Source organism: Spea bombifrons, chromosome 7, assembly GCF_027358695.1.
Source record: "Spea bombifrons isolate aSpeBom1 chromosome 7, aSpeBom1.2.pri, whole genome shotgun sequence".
In the NCBI taxonomy this organism is placed as follows: Eukaryota; Metazoa; Chordata; class Amphibia; order Anura; family Pelobatidae; genus Spea; species Spea bombifrons.
In genome coordinates, this window is record NC_071093.1 from 44,239,119 (window position 1) to 44,256,068 (window position 16,950).

Here is a 16,950-nt window from a genome sequence, read left to right on the forward strand (position 1 = left end):
GGGGATGATCTCACCTGTGTTAAAGGGTTTATTAACACAGCAAACAGCGGTCACGGAACTGCCTGCCCGCTACTTCTCAAAGTCCGGTCTCAGGTGGAACCCGCAGCAATGATTACACATCAGATTAGGGACCTCGAAAATCATTTATGTGTTTTGCTAATTGCTCAAAATGCCGTTAATTTAATAATAACCAATTCCTATATTTTTTTATAACAAAATGTAACGAAATTCCTGCCTCTGGGAATTTCTTTCTAGACACCTGGAACTGCCTACACATCATGAAACGTCGTGTTTCTGCCCCGTTCCGTTTTCGGTAACCCCAAACCAGGTCACCAAGGCTTGCCTGAAATCGAATAAGCTTACCCCGTAAAACTGGTTCTAGACTTGGCGAGAACCAAAAATGTACATTTTTAGCATTGTGAATTTTATATCTATTTATCTGTTTCGTTTCTTCCTCTCTCCTAGGTGATCACCCTGGAAGGCTGGGTTGATATAATGTACTATGTCATGGATGCACATTCTTTTTACAATTTTATATATTTTATACTACTTATAATAGTAAGTATCCTCTGTCTCCTAACACGCTTTCCTTGGCACATTTGCTTCCCAGATGTTGGGAGTTCACAGAAATATTTCAGTTACTGTGTTTGTTCCGCGGCGCACTTGGAATGTCTGCAAAACTTCCAGGTTTTTCTCATCTGGTGGACCATTCCATTGCAGGACACAAAGTGCTATAGCAACATGGATTCTGTTGCATTTGGCAGGAAAGTAGTTAAAAAAAAAAAAAAAGAAAATCCCAGGCCAACGTTTTCTTAAATTGTTTCAATGTGCAGATGGAGATTCCTTTCTGGCCGTGTTGCTTGGGACATTTCTAGAGAAAACAAGTAAAAAAAAAAAAAAAAAAAAAAAAAAAAAAAATAACAAAAAATATCTGTTTTTTTATGCCATTTTTTTCTATCATCTGGCCCTGTAGGGCTTTTTTTCTTTTTTTTTTTTTACCTAAAAAAATATATATATTTTTTCTCAATAGCGGATTTGTTTTTTTTTTGGACAAATAGATTTTTTTATAATTGAATTTATCTAATTTATGACTCATGTCAGACCGGGTACGTCAGACTTCTAATCCAACAAACATCTAAAAATGATTCTTGGACCACCAATGTAACGAATGGCTGGGATTTGTAAATTATTTCCATTGACTGAAAAAAAATCCTTTCCTTTTTTTTTTTTTTTTTTTTTTTTTTTTTTCATTTTTTTTTTGTGCTGCCTTAAATTAAAAAAAACGTGTAACCAAAAAAAAAAACATTGTAACTATTGAATGTCGTAAATCTTCCCAGCTGTGCTCGGTGCAAATGAACTCTATAATACTAAAAGGCTAAAGATTTTGTAAATGTTTAGGGTTTTTTTGTTTTTGTTTTTGTGAAATTTAAGATTTATTTGAGATTTATTAACTTTAGCACCAGCCTTTAATCAGATGAAAAAAAACTTAGGCGTCATGTCATGTCATAAAAAAAAATAGTAAAAGAATAAAATAATAAATGAACACTACATGTTTTTTATTCATAAATAAGAATTTTCAACGAAATATATTTTATTTTTTTAAAGATTTTTGGAAAAAAAATCACTAATAATAATATTTTTTAAAAAATAATAATAAACTGCCTAATTTTATGAAAGTTCTTTGGAAGCTACTTCCACTTCTCCGCTTCCACTTATACGGTTACTTTGTAGAAATGTTTGCTACTTTGGAAGCGCATATTATAAGAAGATTGAGTTGTTTATTTCAGGAAGATCGTTCGAGATGACATAAGCAGTAGCCTTTTGCAGGTTCCCAGTCATCATAATAGTTCTAAATATTGGCACCACTGCCGCAATCAGCAATGTAATCCAATCTCAAAAAATAAACAAAAAAAAAATAGAGCTTTAATGAATGTTTCAGATATTCTAGAAAGTTCCACAAATAGCAAATGAAAACTTTTTTTCCTCCCTAAAAACCACAAACAATCAGTTCTTACCATCGGTGAAGACAGAATTCCAAACAGAACTATTTGTAGCTTTTAAAACATATGGTGGGGGTCCGTCCAAAATCTGGATGAAGGGTTAAATACATAGACCTGATATATTTAGCTTATGATTGTAATATTTTAATAATAATATTTTCATTTAATGAACCTTTTCGGTCATTTTTTCCCCCCTAGGTTGGTTCTTTCTTCATGATAAACTTGTGCCTGGTTGTGATAGCAACACAGTTTTCTGAAACAAAGCAGCGGGAGAATCAGCTCATGCAGGAGCAGAGGGCTCGATATCTCTCCAACGACAGCACAATTGCCAGCTTCTCGGAACCAGGTAGCTGCTACGAGGAGCTGCTCAAATACATCTGCCACATCTTCAGGAAGGTTAAGCGACGGACGTTACGACTTTATAATAACTGGCAGAACAAGCGGAGGAAAAAAGTCAACCCCAACAGCACCATGAATGGTCAGGGACGAGGCCGCAAATGCAAGCGGCGGATTAACTCCATCCATCATCTTATTCATCACCACCATCATCATCACCACCATCATTACCACATTAGTAATGGCAGTCCCAGGGGGCCCCGGTCAAGTCCTGAGATCTGTGATGTGGAAATGAAGATCATGAAGTCGGGAAGCCAACTAAGGCTTCCATCTCCTTCGCCGAGTTCTCAGAACCCGACATCCAACAGCGAGTCCGTCCATAGCATCTACCACGCGGATTGCCATCTCGAGGGGCCGCAGCTGAAAATGTGCAAGTCTTCCAATGCCTCTTCCAACTTAAAACTAAACGCTGGACCCAACCACGCCAATATGAATTATCCGACCATCCTCCCTTCCCCAGCCATCAAAACGAGTCCCACTCCGGTACCGAAAAGCAAAAGAAGCGGCAGCATTCCTGTGAGCTTAATCAACAGCCCGATCAGTTTAAATACCGACTCGTATGGAAAAGTCCAACAGCTCGTGGGGGAGCACGGTAAGAAGACTTCCAGATTAAGTCAGTAACTGGTCATAGTTGGTCAGAAGTAGGACGCCCTCTCGACCCCATGTTGGGTTTTAGCCGCTGTATTTTAACCTAAAACGTTTTGTGTTCAAGCCAGCTCTACTACCTGGTTCCATGGGCTTTTCTGCCATAATCCACCCTATATTGTCAAATAAGACTGCCTCATTTCACTGGGGATCTATAAACTCTTAAATCACATTAGGGATCATCCAGCAAGATGATCCGTAGACCTTCTCTATTTAGAACTTCAGCTTTTTTCCCCCAATGTGACCTTGTAGCCCATAAGAACTTTCCATAGCATTCAAGAAGACCTTCATCATAAATCTGGCCCCGTAGTATTACTTATTTACCCCACAAATAAAATGTGCCTTCTGATCCCAACCGATGGGGCTGGAAGTGCCGTGTTCCGGAACGTTACCAGGCTGATACTTTTTAAACAGTTTACAGTAAGTTTGGCAAAGTTCCGATTCTAGATCTGTAAACTTTGCCGAAAAAAAAGGGAGTTGTATCGAGACCAACTCGGTATCCACGCTTTCTCTTTGAAAATCTGTGTGTTAGAATGAATGATCTCCATCACGTAAACTCAACAACTCAAGCCCAGATCATACAAATGACTCCCGTGCTGTCATACGCCTGTTTTCTTTAGGCTTTCACTAGCTAATCTAAATCTCTTTATGCAACGGTTTAATGCTCGCATTACCAGGCATTACGGTGAATTCTGCTTCCTCACTTGGCTGAGACGGGTATTTCTTGTATATAATGATGGCTTAAAGTAATAATCAGCGTTCTGAGTCACTCATTACTCCGCACCTTGGCATGAAGGAATCAAGTTATGAGAAATGGGTTCCTACCATGAGAACGTAAACACTTACAGATAATTGCATACATTTGCGCTACATAAATAGCTCTGTGGTGCTCCAAAGAGAAACCGCTCCGTTAAAGAGAGGCTAACGTCTAATATTCAGGGTCTGATTGCGAGAGGATGCTGTTTCTCCTGCTTCAAGGTTGCCTGAACGTACGTTGCGTTCTGCTGTAGTTTAAAGCTCCCAGAACAAGAAACAAGATTCGGGGAGAAAACATAGGGTTTCCTCTCTTTTTTTTTCCAGTTAACACACATTCTTATAATATGTATGACATGGAGAACCAATACCAAACGCGGCCAGAGGTCCATCAAGGTTGGTCGGAAGTAGGACACCTTCACGACCACATGTTACATCTTCTGTAGTCTCTCGTGTCCGACCGAACTCTTACGGGATCAAAATACTGCCTGGTAGCTGCCCCTTTCTGCCATAACCCACCCTATATTTTCATATAGGATTGCCTCATTTAAATTAAAACGTCCCATGTCCAACCCAGCTCTTCTATGATCCAAATGCCACCTGGTTCCATGCAAACCTGCCCTCTTCTGCCCTAATCTACCCTCATATTGTCATATAGATCTCCTAATCTCCCCCAAAGAGCTAGCAATCTAAACCTGCGTTCATTGAGGGCTTTACTAAAATAGAATTGCAGTCTGTCTCAATTTTCACTAAAAAACAGATTTCTTTTTCTGGAATGTAAACAACGGGCAATAATTAATTAGGGAGATTTGTATTTAATTATTCGGACATATTTTAAGAAACTTGTTTACACTCTGAAAAATCGAATCCCCTAAGGAGCAGCCCCCCGTCACTTAGGTCTTACCCCTCTCGTTCATAATTACCTAAATGACAAATAAAAAAAGACCCTCCGTTTTCAAGCGCAGACAGAAACGGGGGCCGAGAGCTCTAGAATGCCAAGATATATTACACTGACAATCGTTGGGTCCTCGGCTCACACGCGGTGATACCTAGAGATATTTAACCGTACATTTGTGGAAATTTGTAAGTGTTCCTCTTACAGTAACCCTAGTTGACCACCATTTTCTAGACCTATACAATGGCGAGACACAAACGTACCCCCATCGAGCTTTTTTAAGAGGGCCTTTAGTATTTTTGTACTTTGTTGAAGATTAAAGAATAAACGCTTCTGTTTATTGGAACTCGCCAGCATGCGTATGTGTGAATTCGGCCCTCACTTATCTGCTGCTGACGGAGAACAGACGCTGATTTTTGACACCTTGTAACATTATTTAGAATCCTTGTAGACCCACAGACTTCGGGGTCCGTCTGGGGCCTACATTCCAGCATCTAATGCAGCCTTGTCAACAAAGAATACATATTAAAGTATTATAGTACTCTAAACCTATAAGGTTTAACCTATATATAACCTATATAGTACTCTATAAACCTATAAGGCACTTATCTTTAGGAGCTGCAGCTCCATCATCCTGTTTTCACACCACTGATTAGCTGCTTGAAGTAGCCAATCGGTGACAAGAAAGCCCTTTATGTGCATGTGTCCAGGGGGTCTTGTTAGACCCCACCGGAACCCTTCGTCGAGCCAGTACTGGAGCTGACTGGTGGTGGGTACATCAGCTACTTTGTTGTACAAAGAACCACTCGGAGCTACGGCTTCTGTAAGCTTCTGTCTCGTTTTATTTTCCTTTTCTTCTTTCTCATTGACAGCAGATATGTTTAGAATAGCTGGCATTGGCGCGCTGATTTACATGTGTAAAGCGAATGTAAAGGAAGCTAAGGATTTGCTGGCAATGTGTTTTTCTACTTCTCCAGTAACACTTTTCTCTAGGCAATTATATTTAACTGCCCCCCCCCTACTTTCCTGGCTGTTCTTCCTTTTAACTATTTGAACATTAGCAGCTCGGGTATCACATTACTTCACCCGCTGGCACTCCCGCTACGTCTATTCCCTTTGAAGTTATTAGCAATTACGTTGACACATACTGATCGGTAGCAAAGTATTGGCATAGGATTCTGGGGTTCTTGCCGGCAACTTATCCCGGCAGATTCACTGCCCGCTGACCAGCTTAAGGTTTTGGTGCTCAAGACACCAACTCGACAGTCACATTGTAACTTTGTTACTAAGTTAAACTCCATATTCCGGCCGGGTTGTATGTCCGAGATGGGACCGGTTGTCTGTAGTCCTTCTTGTCCTTGTGGCAAACTGTCCATTGTCCATTCTCAGTTGGGATCTTTTGTGCTTCCCGCTTTCCTCTTCTGTCTCACCGATGTTTATTTTCCATCTCTAGGTCTTTGTAGAAGCTCCAGCAAACTGTCCAGTTTAAGTGTACCATGCTCCATTCAAAGTTCTCAGCCCAGCCCCATCATGTGTGAGCTCCAGAAGTGCAGCTACTGTGCAAAGCTCTTGGACAACCCAGAGCTGGACTTCAGCGACTCTGATAGCTGCGAATCTGATACCAACGGGGTCTACGAGTTCACCCAGGACCTGAGGCATGGAGACCAACGAGATCAAGTGCGGAAAGGGAAGAAGTCCAGGAGACCAAAGGAAACCAACAAGGTCTACAAACTGTGGGTGGAATTCAGCAACCGGCTAAAAAGGATTGTGGACAGCAAATACTTCAATCGCGGGATTATGATCGCCATCTTGATAAATACGCTGAGCATGGGCATTGAATATCACGAACAGGTGAGTGCTTTGGAACATTTCAAAATGGTAGCAGTTCTTTTTGGTGAATAAATGTCAGGTGTAATAGTAGATCAGTGGTTCTCATTAACATACACCAGACATAGACATATCCTGGCTGGGAGCTGCCCTAGGCCTGCAAGGGCATCAGCCACCCCTATACTACTTACCTCTTCAGCCGCTGACATCTCTGGTAAGCACTGGGATATGACAGCATGCAGTAAGTTCACTAGAGAGGCATGAGGTGTGATGGCTGGTTGTTATGGGCTTTAGCTGTGATGGTTGGGCGTGAAGAAAGAAACCCTAAAGAAAGAAGACACCAGAAGAAGAGCCAAGAAAAGAAGCTGAGCTCTGGCAAAGGAGACCAGGATATGGAGCGGTTAGTGGATAGGGTAGAGAGACATTGAGAGTGAGAGAATTTGAGTGTGAGTGAATATTATAAAGCCTAAGTGAGGATTTGTAAGAGTAAGTGGGAGTGTGAGAGAGTGTGGGTAAGAGTAAGTGAGAGTGAAAAAGCAACAAAATGCAAACAGAAATGAGGATGATGAGAGATGGGAGTTATGCTGTACCACCATCCATGTCTGTGTTTATGTAATGATAGGAGTCATGCCGTACCGTATTTGCATATTGGGCAACAGTGGGTGGGGCTACCAGTTAACCACACCCACTCAGCACAACACACCGGGCGAAAGTTCCATATTTTACCAGAAGATAGACCCTAACTAGATGCAACGGAAAAAAAAAATATTTGGTATATATCGTATTGTTTGGGTACCCCGTTGTTTTTAGTCTGGGTAGAAAAAAACGATGGTTTTTGTCCAAAAAGCTAATATAAAAGGAAAGGGAAATAACAGGCTTGTGGCTTTCTTACACTCATCATTGATCACAAGAATTTTTTTTCTCTGCGCATGGCTTGGCTTCTGGTGGAAAATAATACATACAGATTTTTTATTTAAATGCTAATGAAAGATTTGGCTTTTTAAGTGGAAATAAAAAAAAACTGAATGTTTCTCCGGGCCAGATGCATTTCTATTTTGATGCAGAAATCTTTTTTGATGGGTTCTTTTTCCCAAAAAAAAAATAAAAATATAAAAACATTCATGCGCGGAGTGGAAATGAGGGTATTGTTTGTGGAGGTGGCCGATCATTTTCTCTGAAGAAAGACCTCGCCGGCTCTTTCAAGTGCAATGGAAATTTCCTCCAAACTTGCAGCCTTGTTCTGAGCAACTTTTCCGCTCCGCTGCGTCTCAGTTTTTGATCTGATGGAATTTTCACCATTCGGTTCGCTGCGGGATAAACTCCCCTTTGTTCTGTCACTTCTGCCGAGACTCCCGTCACTCTCAGGCAGCCCTCCTCTAAAATAGCGATCGATAACTTACAACAGTAGAATATTTTTAAATAGTAAAAGCCGCCTTCGTAGGCTTAAGGGCACCTTGCTTAGCAGTTTCGGCTGGCTGAGAGTTATAGGAGTCATACAGTCACAGCAGAGCAATGGGGGCACCGTGCTTACCAAAAATGCACCTTGTGGATGGAAAGACTGTAAATGGGTGCCATGTCTATAATGCTATGGAATTATTACCCTGTTATATAGGGGGTACAGAGAACATATTAAATAAACAACTATAAAAAAAAATAATAATAATAAAAATAATAATAGCGCACAAAAAGTTGAATAATGTTACGGGGACGTCTCCTTTGTATGTTCCAATTTTGCCACTTTCTACAGCTTATGCATTGGATTTGAAGTCAACGTAAAAAAATGTTTATCCTGCGGCTTTTAAATATGCAAAGTTTTTGCTGGACTCTCTGGTGTGTATCCACGCATGTACTAAACAGAAAAAAACTCACTAAACTAAGGTAACCCCTTCATACCCTTGAGGAACGGGACTGTCATCAGAGGTCCTCCAAAGATGTGGGGGAAAGACTTTGATGATGTAACACAAGCTGTACTTTCCTGAATGATGTCACCTTGGTGATAAGAATCAACTGGAGGAAGTTCTATATCCTCATTCTCCAATCTTATTTGGTGACTTTTTTGGGATCCCCCGTTTTAACATGGGGTCCTCCTGAACATTTTCCAGTTCCTTTTTTTTCTCCCAGTCTTATTTCTGGGTGGTCATGTTACTCATACTGCACTTGGGACAAAGACCCCCAAGAGAAGTAAAGATGTCCAACAGAAGCCAAGAAAATGTAGCCCAAAAATGGCCAGCACCTACAGTGGTCTTCTTGGGTTGACCACTGGAATATGGAACCCTCCAAACGTTCCACCACCAATAGACCAGAGATAGTTCTTACCGTCTTCTGGGAAAGAAATGAAACCTAAAGTTCTGGATGTGATTCCAGAGTCAAACTGGAGGAACCATCGTAGATTTTTACACATTTATGATACAGGCCAACTTGCCCAGGAACGTCTTAAATTTAAGCTCCCGATGTCTTCATCCATGGTTCCAAGCAGCGTTGAGTCTGATGCGAGCAGGGAGACAATTTCCACTGGGCTTAAAAACGTAAATGACATCGTTACATTGTTACAACGAGCTTATTGTTCAACGCAGTCCAAACGATGTGTTTGTTGTTTGAACAAGACTTGGACTGTTCACCTTTATATTTAGACAATTTTTTTGTTGTTGTTTTTCTGGAAAATCCCCCCAAACAGACAAAAAACGCGAGAAGAAACAGATTGCGCGCGGTCAAAACTAAAATGCCAGATGATCCTGATGTCATGCAGAAATATGGATTAATAACCGTTGTTTACAACTGTCTGTTAGACATGAGTCACCGTTATACAAGCAGACTACACCGGTGCCGAGCGAGAGGAGGTGGAACAGTATTATGTTGTGTCCTAAACCCGAAAGAGGAACAGATGTTTGGAGAACACCAAGGCGAACTGGGATGGAAAAAAAAAACAAAAATGAAAAATAATAAATTCTGGGTATTTTTCCGTTCTTTTATTAAGAATAAAGCGGATGACACGTAGCGATGTACAAGGAGTCGGGGCCGAGGTGGCAATCAGCTCAAACAGAGAACAGCTGTGAATATAGCACTTCCCCGGCTTCAGGGAAATCTGAAACATCCCTAATTAATGAGTTTTGTTCTCCTGCCCGCTATAAGCTCCTCTTGAAAATCCGGCTAAACCCAACTCCCCGTCCCTGTATCTTCTACACACAAATCCACGTTCAGTGCCTATGTTCACTCCATGCTGGGCTACGCACAAACATTTTATTTTTATTTTTTTTATGTCCAGATGGGTTTTATTTTGTATGAATTTTAATATATTTCCATATCCAGTTTTGCTGTCGGAGAACCAGCTGCTGATTAGGTCCAGAATTCATGCTTAAGGAAAGTAGATGGAGCCTTAGGGTTTTTAGGGACTAATGGTATGGTCCACGTTGGATGACCTCTATGGGAATATCCTGGAGGGGTAATAAGACTGTGATAGCTCAGTCTCAAATGTTCCATTTTGAGGGGGGGGGGGTTATTTGGGGCCTGTTCTTCTCAGGTTCCCCCACAAATAATTGATGGACAATCCCAAGGGCAGGAGGATGGGTCAGCTACTGATTTTCAGACCCAAGAACCTTTTAAATGAGCGGACTCTATGAACATTAACCCTTTAATAGCCCATCACATTGCAATATAGTGATTACCAATGGAGCTAAAATGTTCACATATGGAAACCAAAAAATAATCTGAATGAAGTCACCTGTATTCAAGCAGCTGTGATAAAGCAGTGATAAGAGCACCAACTGGGATGCTCAGATATCATTAAATTAGAGTAAAATTTGGAATATGGAGTATATGACCCTTAGAGTCTGCCCATTCGCCCCCAGGATTGGGGTAAAACCCAAAGATTTAAGGGCAAACCTAGATCTGCTGATTTTTTTTTTGGCCTGGTCATACTCAAAGGGTTAAGGTTGTAGTAAACACAGCAGCTGAGCCGCATCTACTCGGATATAATGAACAGGAGACCACAGTCTAAACATGTCATTACAAGTCAATCAGGACTCCTACGATCGTCGGTCTCCTCTGCGGATTGACTTTCACGTCTCATCTTCTTCATTAATAACAGAGAGCTCGGCGTGTAGAGAAAAGCGGCGGTTATACGGCGCGGCGCGGCCACAAAACACCAGGAAATGATAATCCGATTAGATAACAAACGCGCCTTCTCTCCAGGAGAATAGAACGGGCAGCTTCAAATGGTCACGGCTCATAATGGTTTTACCGTAAAGACTCACTCTGGCCGTAAAGACTCCCATTATCCTCAGATCCCTTCCGTGGCTGATGAGGCTTGTAGTCTCTCTGGAGAAGCAGCCGTTCTCCATAACTTTAGAATTTTCAGCTTTGTCCAAATTTATTTCAAAAATATCAAACAATAGTTTTTCAGAATTCTCATTGTCTTTGTATCGAGGATCTTTTTTGGGGGATGAGATTATGGTTTACAAAGAAATCCGTCCAGAAGTGTTTTTATAATTATGTGCGAATTCTCCGTATAGCTGAGAAACGGCACCGGAATAGACAAACATATTGTTTGGAACAAATAACAACAAGTTTCCTTTTTTGGTCAATTGAGATCCTATAGCTACGTTTTAACAAAGGCAGATACAATACGACCGGGTGGGATTGGCTTCTTGGTTGGACCTTGTAGTCCCCAGCAGCCGGAGACACTGAGGAGGCAAACAGAGAGGGAGGCTAATTATGTGTGTGCAGGGTGACCCCGGTGCTCTATCGATAGCCAGACAGGGGCACTTTTGTTTCAGGGGGTATGTGGGAGCTTTACCCAGATATTTTATGTGACTTTGTGCCCTACTTCTGGCTATTTGTTTAACTGAGCAGGGTATTTAGAAGAATAATGGGGGTTTATTTACCCCGTTTAATTTATAAAACTGTTTCTATACACATTATCGGGGCTTTTAGGGCTGTAGAACCCTGCAATCCCCTCATACCCAGCAAACATTCTGACCTCCTAGAAAAGAGGGGCATCAGGGGAGGAGAGAGGGGCATCGGGGAAGGAAAGAGGGGATTAGGGGAGGAAAGTGGGACACGAGGAGGAAAGAGGGCATCAGGGGAGGAAAGATAGACATTATAGGAGGAAAGGGGGGCATCAGGGGATGAAAGAGGGACACAGGGGAGGGAAGAGGGTATCAGGTGAGGAAAGATGGACATTAGAGGAGGAAAGAGAGCATTGGGAGGAAAGAGGGACACGGGGATTTTGGCACCCAAAGAGGCACTGGCTAAACTAAACAAGGACACGTGAGAGGAATTGTTTTATTCGCATACTGTAGGTGTTTTTACAAACAATATTATTCTTTACCATCAAAACCACGTCCTTTCTAGACAAAGCTTTCGTTATAGTTTGAAAAATATTTTTAAATCTCTGAATACCCGCTCGGGTGCGTAGAACACCCTTAAGAAATCAGCAGGGAGCGAAGCTGCGTATTTTCAGTGGATTATGCGGGACGGATCCCTCACATATATTTTTGATATTTATGGCGCATGCACCCGGTTGTATTGAATTAGCAATAAAAGCCGTTTGGCTAAAACCAACAGCGGTTACAAGCCTTGAAAACACAGAATTACTCAGGGTTTGCCGCTTTTCTTATTTTTTCGTCTTAAATCTCCAGGCACATTTCAATTTATACCTCGAGCCATTCTTTCTCCAAATGACTTTCTTGTCACATTGAAGACAGGTAGAAAGTCTCTTTGCAGAAGAGCGAGCATTAAATTCCTGAATCGAAGGAAAGGAGGAGGAGGAGGAGAGGGGAAGGTTATCTTTGACTTTGAAATTAAAATGTTATCTCCGAGCAAGAAAATAAAAATTGCCTTTAATTAAACAAGGAGGCCAAACAGAGCGGCTGATTTCTGGAGATTTAATTGCTGGAGCGTAAAAGCGTTTTTGTATACATTTGGATTTTATTGTCTAATTTGTCTTCTCTAAGTGATGTCGGAGTTTGTGTAAAGAAAGAGGAAACAGTACATCCAGGACGGACATAAACGACTAAATCTAATAAGATTGTTTCGGGGTGTATATAGTAATATAACCCCCAGCGCTGTATACAGTAATATAACCCCCAGCGCTGTATACAGTAATATAACCCCCAGCGCTGTATACAGTAATATAACCCCCAGCACTGTATACAGTAATATAACCCCCAGCGCTGTATACAGTAATATAACCCCCAGCGCTGTATACAGTAATATAACCCCCAGCGCTGTATACAGTAATATAACCCCCAGCGCTGTATACAGTAATATAACCCCCAGCGCTGTATACAGTAATATAACCCCCAGCGCTGTATACAGTAATATAACCCCCAGCGCTGTATACAGTAATATAACCCCCAGCGCTGTATACAGTAATATAACCCCCAGCGCTGTATACAGTAATATAACCCCCAGCGCTGTATACAGTAATATAACCCCCAGCGCTGTATACAGTAATATAACCCCCAGCGCTGTATACAGTAATATAACCCCCAGCGCTGTATACAGTAATATAACCCCCAGCGCTGTATACAGTAATATAACCCCCAGCGCTGTATACAGTAATATAACCCCCAGCGCTGTATACAGTAATATAACCCCCAGCACTGCATACAGTAATATAACCCCAGTGCTGTATACAGTAATATAACCCCCCAGCGCTGTATACAGTAATATAACCCCCCAGCGCTGTATACAGTAATATAACCCCCAGCGCTGTATACAGTGATATAACCCCCAGCGCTGTATACAGTAATATAACCCCCAGCGCTGTATACAGTAATATAACCCCCCAGCGCTGTATACAGTAATATAACCCCCAGCGCTGTATACAGTAATATAACCCCCAGCGCTGTATACAGTAATATAACCCCCAGCGCTATATACAGTAATATAACCCCCAGCGCTGTATACAGTAATATAACCCCCAGCGCTGTATACAGTAATATAACCCCCTAGCGCTGTATACAGTAATATAACCCCCAGCGCTGTATACAGTAATATAACCCCCCCAGCGCTGTATACAGTAATATAATCCCCCAGCACTGTATACAGTAATATAACCCCCCAGCCCTGTATACAGTAATATAACCCCCAGCGCTGTATACAGTAATATAACTCCCCAGCGCTGTATACAGTAATATAACCCCCAGCACTGTATACAGTAATATAACCCCCAGCGCTGTATACAGTAATATAACCCCCAGCGCTGTATACAGTAATATAACCCCCAGCGCTGTATACAGTAATATAACCCCCAGCACTGTATACAGTAATAACCCCCCAGCACTGTATACAGTAATATAACCCCCAGCGCTGTATACAGTAATAACCCCCAGCACTGTATACAGTAATATAACCCCCCAGCACTGTATACAGTAATATAACCCCCCAGCGCTGTATACAGTAATATAACCCCCCAGCGCTGTATACAGTAATATAACCCCCCAGCACTGTATACAGTAATATAACCCCCAGCGCTGTATACAGTAATAACCCCAGCGCTGTATACAGTAATATAACCCCCAGCGCTGTATACAGTAATATAACCCCCAGCGCTGTATACAGTAATATAACCCCCAGCTGTATACAGTAATATAACCCCCCAGCGCTGTATACAGTAATATAACCCCCAGCGCTGTATACAGTAATATAACCCCCAGCACTGTATACAGTAATATAACCCCCAGCGCTGTATACAGTAATATAACTCCCCAGCGCTGTATACAGTAATATAACCCCCAGCACTGTATACAGTAATATAACCCCCAGCGCTGTATACAGTAATATAACCCCCAGCGCTGTATACAGTAATATAACCCCCAGCGCTGTATACAGTAATATAACCCCCAGCACTGTATACAGTAATAACCCCCCAGCACTGTATACAGTAATATAACCCCCAGCGCTGTATACAGTAATAACCCCCAGCACTGTATACAGTAATATAACCCCCCAGCACTGTATACAGTAATATAACCCCCCAGCGCTGTATACAGTAATATAACCCCCCAGCGCTGTATACAGTAATATAACCCCCCAGCACTGTATACAGTAATATAACCCCCAGCGCTGTATACAGTAATAACCCCAGCGCTGTATACAGTAATATAACCCCCAGCGCTGTATACAGTAATATAACCCCCAGCGCTGTATACAGTAATATAACCCCCAGCTGTATACAGTAATATAACCCCCCAGCGCTGTATACAGTAATATAACCCCCAGCGCTGTATACAGTAATATAACCCCCAGCACTGTATACAGTAATATAACCCCCGGCGCTGTATACAGTAATATAACCCCCAGCGCTGTATACAGTAATATAACCCCCAGCGCTGTATACAGTAATATAACCCCCAGCGCTGTATGCAGCACTGGTGACCACCATTGTTATCAGTCATGTGATGTTTTGGGTGATTTTCCCGGCTCAAACACCTCACTGAGCTGATGCTTTATGGCGATGCTAATGAAGTCCATTCCTCCATAGACTTTCATTAGTCAGAGAGAGTCCAGCTGGGTGAATAAGACTGAGCCATTCTATTGTTCCCCACAGGCAGTTTGATAAGGAGTTGGGGGGGTTAGTAGATTAGGGATCAGATAACAGAATTCATACAAATGGCTGATATGCAGCTGTCTGAAAACATTATATAATGGGGGCAAAAAACTACAAATGGGGTAAAAAAAAGAAAACAGCAGAATATTTTTGGAAATGTAATTTTAGTCTGAAACAATTGGTGAGAGATCAGCTATAAATATAAATATTTACAATAGTCCCACAAGGCCCGGCATTCTTACCATCTTACATTTTGAGCGAAGCATGTTGCCCCTCATCCCCACGACTAACCCATTTCATGATTGATCTCCGCCGAGTTCTAATAGAGGAGTTTATTGAGCCGATTCAAAGAAAAATGAGAGATGTGGAGGAGAAGGTGGCACGACGCAGGAACTTTACTACAGGAACGCGATTCGCAGATTATTCTAATGCGTTGCTTAATAGATACACTGGTAGATAAGTGGAACAGCCTCCCAGCAGAAGTGGTAGAGGGTAATACAGTGAGGGGATTAAACATGCGTGGGATAGACATACGGCTCCTGAATCTAAGACGAGACCAACGACTGATTAAGGTTTGAGTCGTTACAGCAGTGGGTCTCGTGTCCTAAAGTCTAATCTATAGGCAGCGTCAGGGATCTGTCGGGCAATCAGGAGCGAGTGAGACGGATCGCTCACATCTGCCCAGCCGCGCAAGTTCTGACCGCCGGAATTTTGCTGCAAGGTGTCTCCGCGCTCTTTCCTTACGTAACAGATTGTCGGCGGTCTGCCGTATGTTCAGTAGCTTAGGGGTTATTAAACGAGCCACTGATTTATAACTCTATCTGCTTCTCTGGCAACAACATAAATATCGCCCTCTTTCCTGGCGTTCCTCGGAAGCGAGAAATCCGTGATATTTATTAATGATGGAGCTTTCTAGGGATTTTTTATTATTATTTTTTTTGCATTTTCTCTACGAAATAATGAAATTTCTGATAAAAATAAATTGTTTAATTATAAAAGAATCCTTAAAAACTTTTAGACCTACTGAATGGAAACAATGCTTATTTTATTTATTTTATCCAGAGATAATTCTTTAAAAAGTAAAAAAAAAAAATTCCGCCGTTCATCATTTTTGACAAGAACATGTAATTGTCATGTGACATAACAGCAGGCTCTGATTGGCTGTCATTTTATTTTTTTTTATAATTACTGAAATCTAAAATAAATTATATATATTTATATATTATAATAAGAAATTAATGGGAAAAAATTGAGATTGCAGAAATATGTTTACAAAAATAGGTAAAAAAAAAATGGGGGGAGGGGATTACTTTACTACTGATTTCGAAAGTCATTTTACAATAAAGTGGAGAAAAAGCAACTTCCTTGAGTATTTCTTTCAGAATCCAAAGTAAATGAAGTAAATACGATCCATGTGTGCGCGAGCTGGGGAGCTGATACCGCAGAATAAATTAGGGATTTAGTCCTCCCCAGATATGGTGTTTTATAGGCAGAGTTGCAAAGAAGCTCTTTGATCGTTTACAGAAGAAACACACGAGGAACATTCCTTCTTTGCCGTCAGGATTGCCGGGGATAGGCAAATACTGCCAGCCCCCCCCCCCAGCTCCAGAAGCCTGCGTGCCGGCGTCTTAATTAAAAATTTATTCATCTACATGGTTTCCGGGGCGGAAAGACACAGTTCCTGGCCTGTTTGTGGCCCTCGAGGGCCGATCTTGTGCATCCCTGCCGTGAAATACATCTTGGATCACCGGCGGGTAGTTTTGGCAAAGCCCGGGTGATGCTGGACGTTGTATTTCTGCACATCAGAAATAGAAGATGTGATGCATGCCTCCCAACTGCCCCGCTTTGCACGGGACAGTCCCGACCTGTAGAATCCCCCCATT

The 16,950-nt window shown here is 41.7% G+C and overlaps 1 protein-coding gene across 3 annotated transcripts in view; it reads left to right on the forward strand.

The window, feature by feature from the left end:
- CACNA1H (calcium voltage-gated channel subunit alpha1 H) overlaps positions 1-16,950 on the forward strand; it is an 81,487-nt gene that overhangs the window by 21,607 nt on the left and 42,930 nt on the right. For all 3 annotated transcript variants that reach the window (XM_053471718.1, XM_053471720.1, XM_053471719.1), the window contains exons 6-8: positions 466-558; positions 2,199-2,988; positions 6,143-6,540. In XM_053471718.1, the coding sequence (XP_053327693.1) occupies positions 466-558; positions 2,199-2,988; positions 6,143-6,540 (1,281 nt within the window). The remainder of the gene's footprint in view (positions 1-465; positions 559-2,198; positions 2,989-6,142; positions 6,541-16,950) is intronic.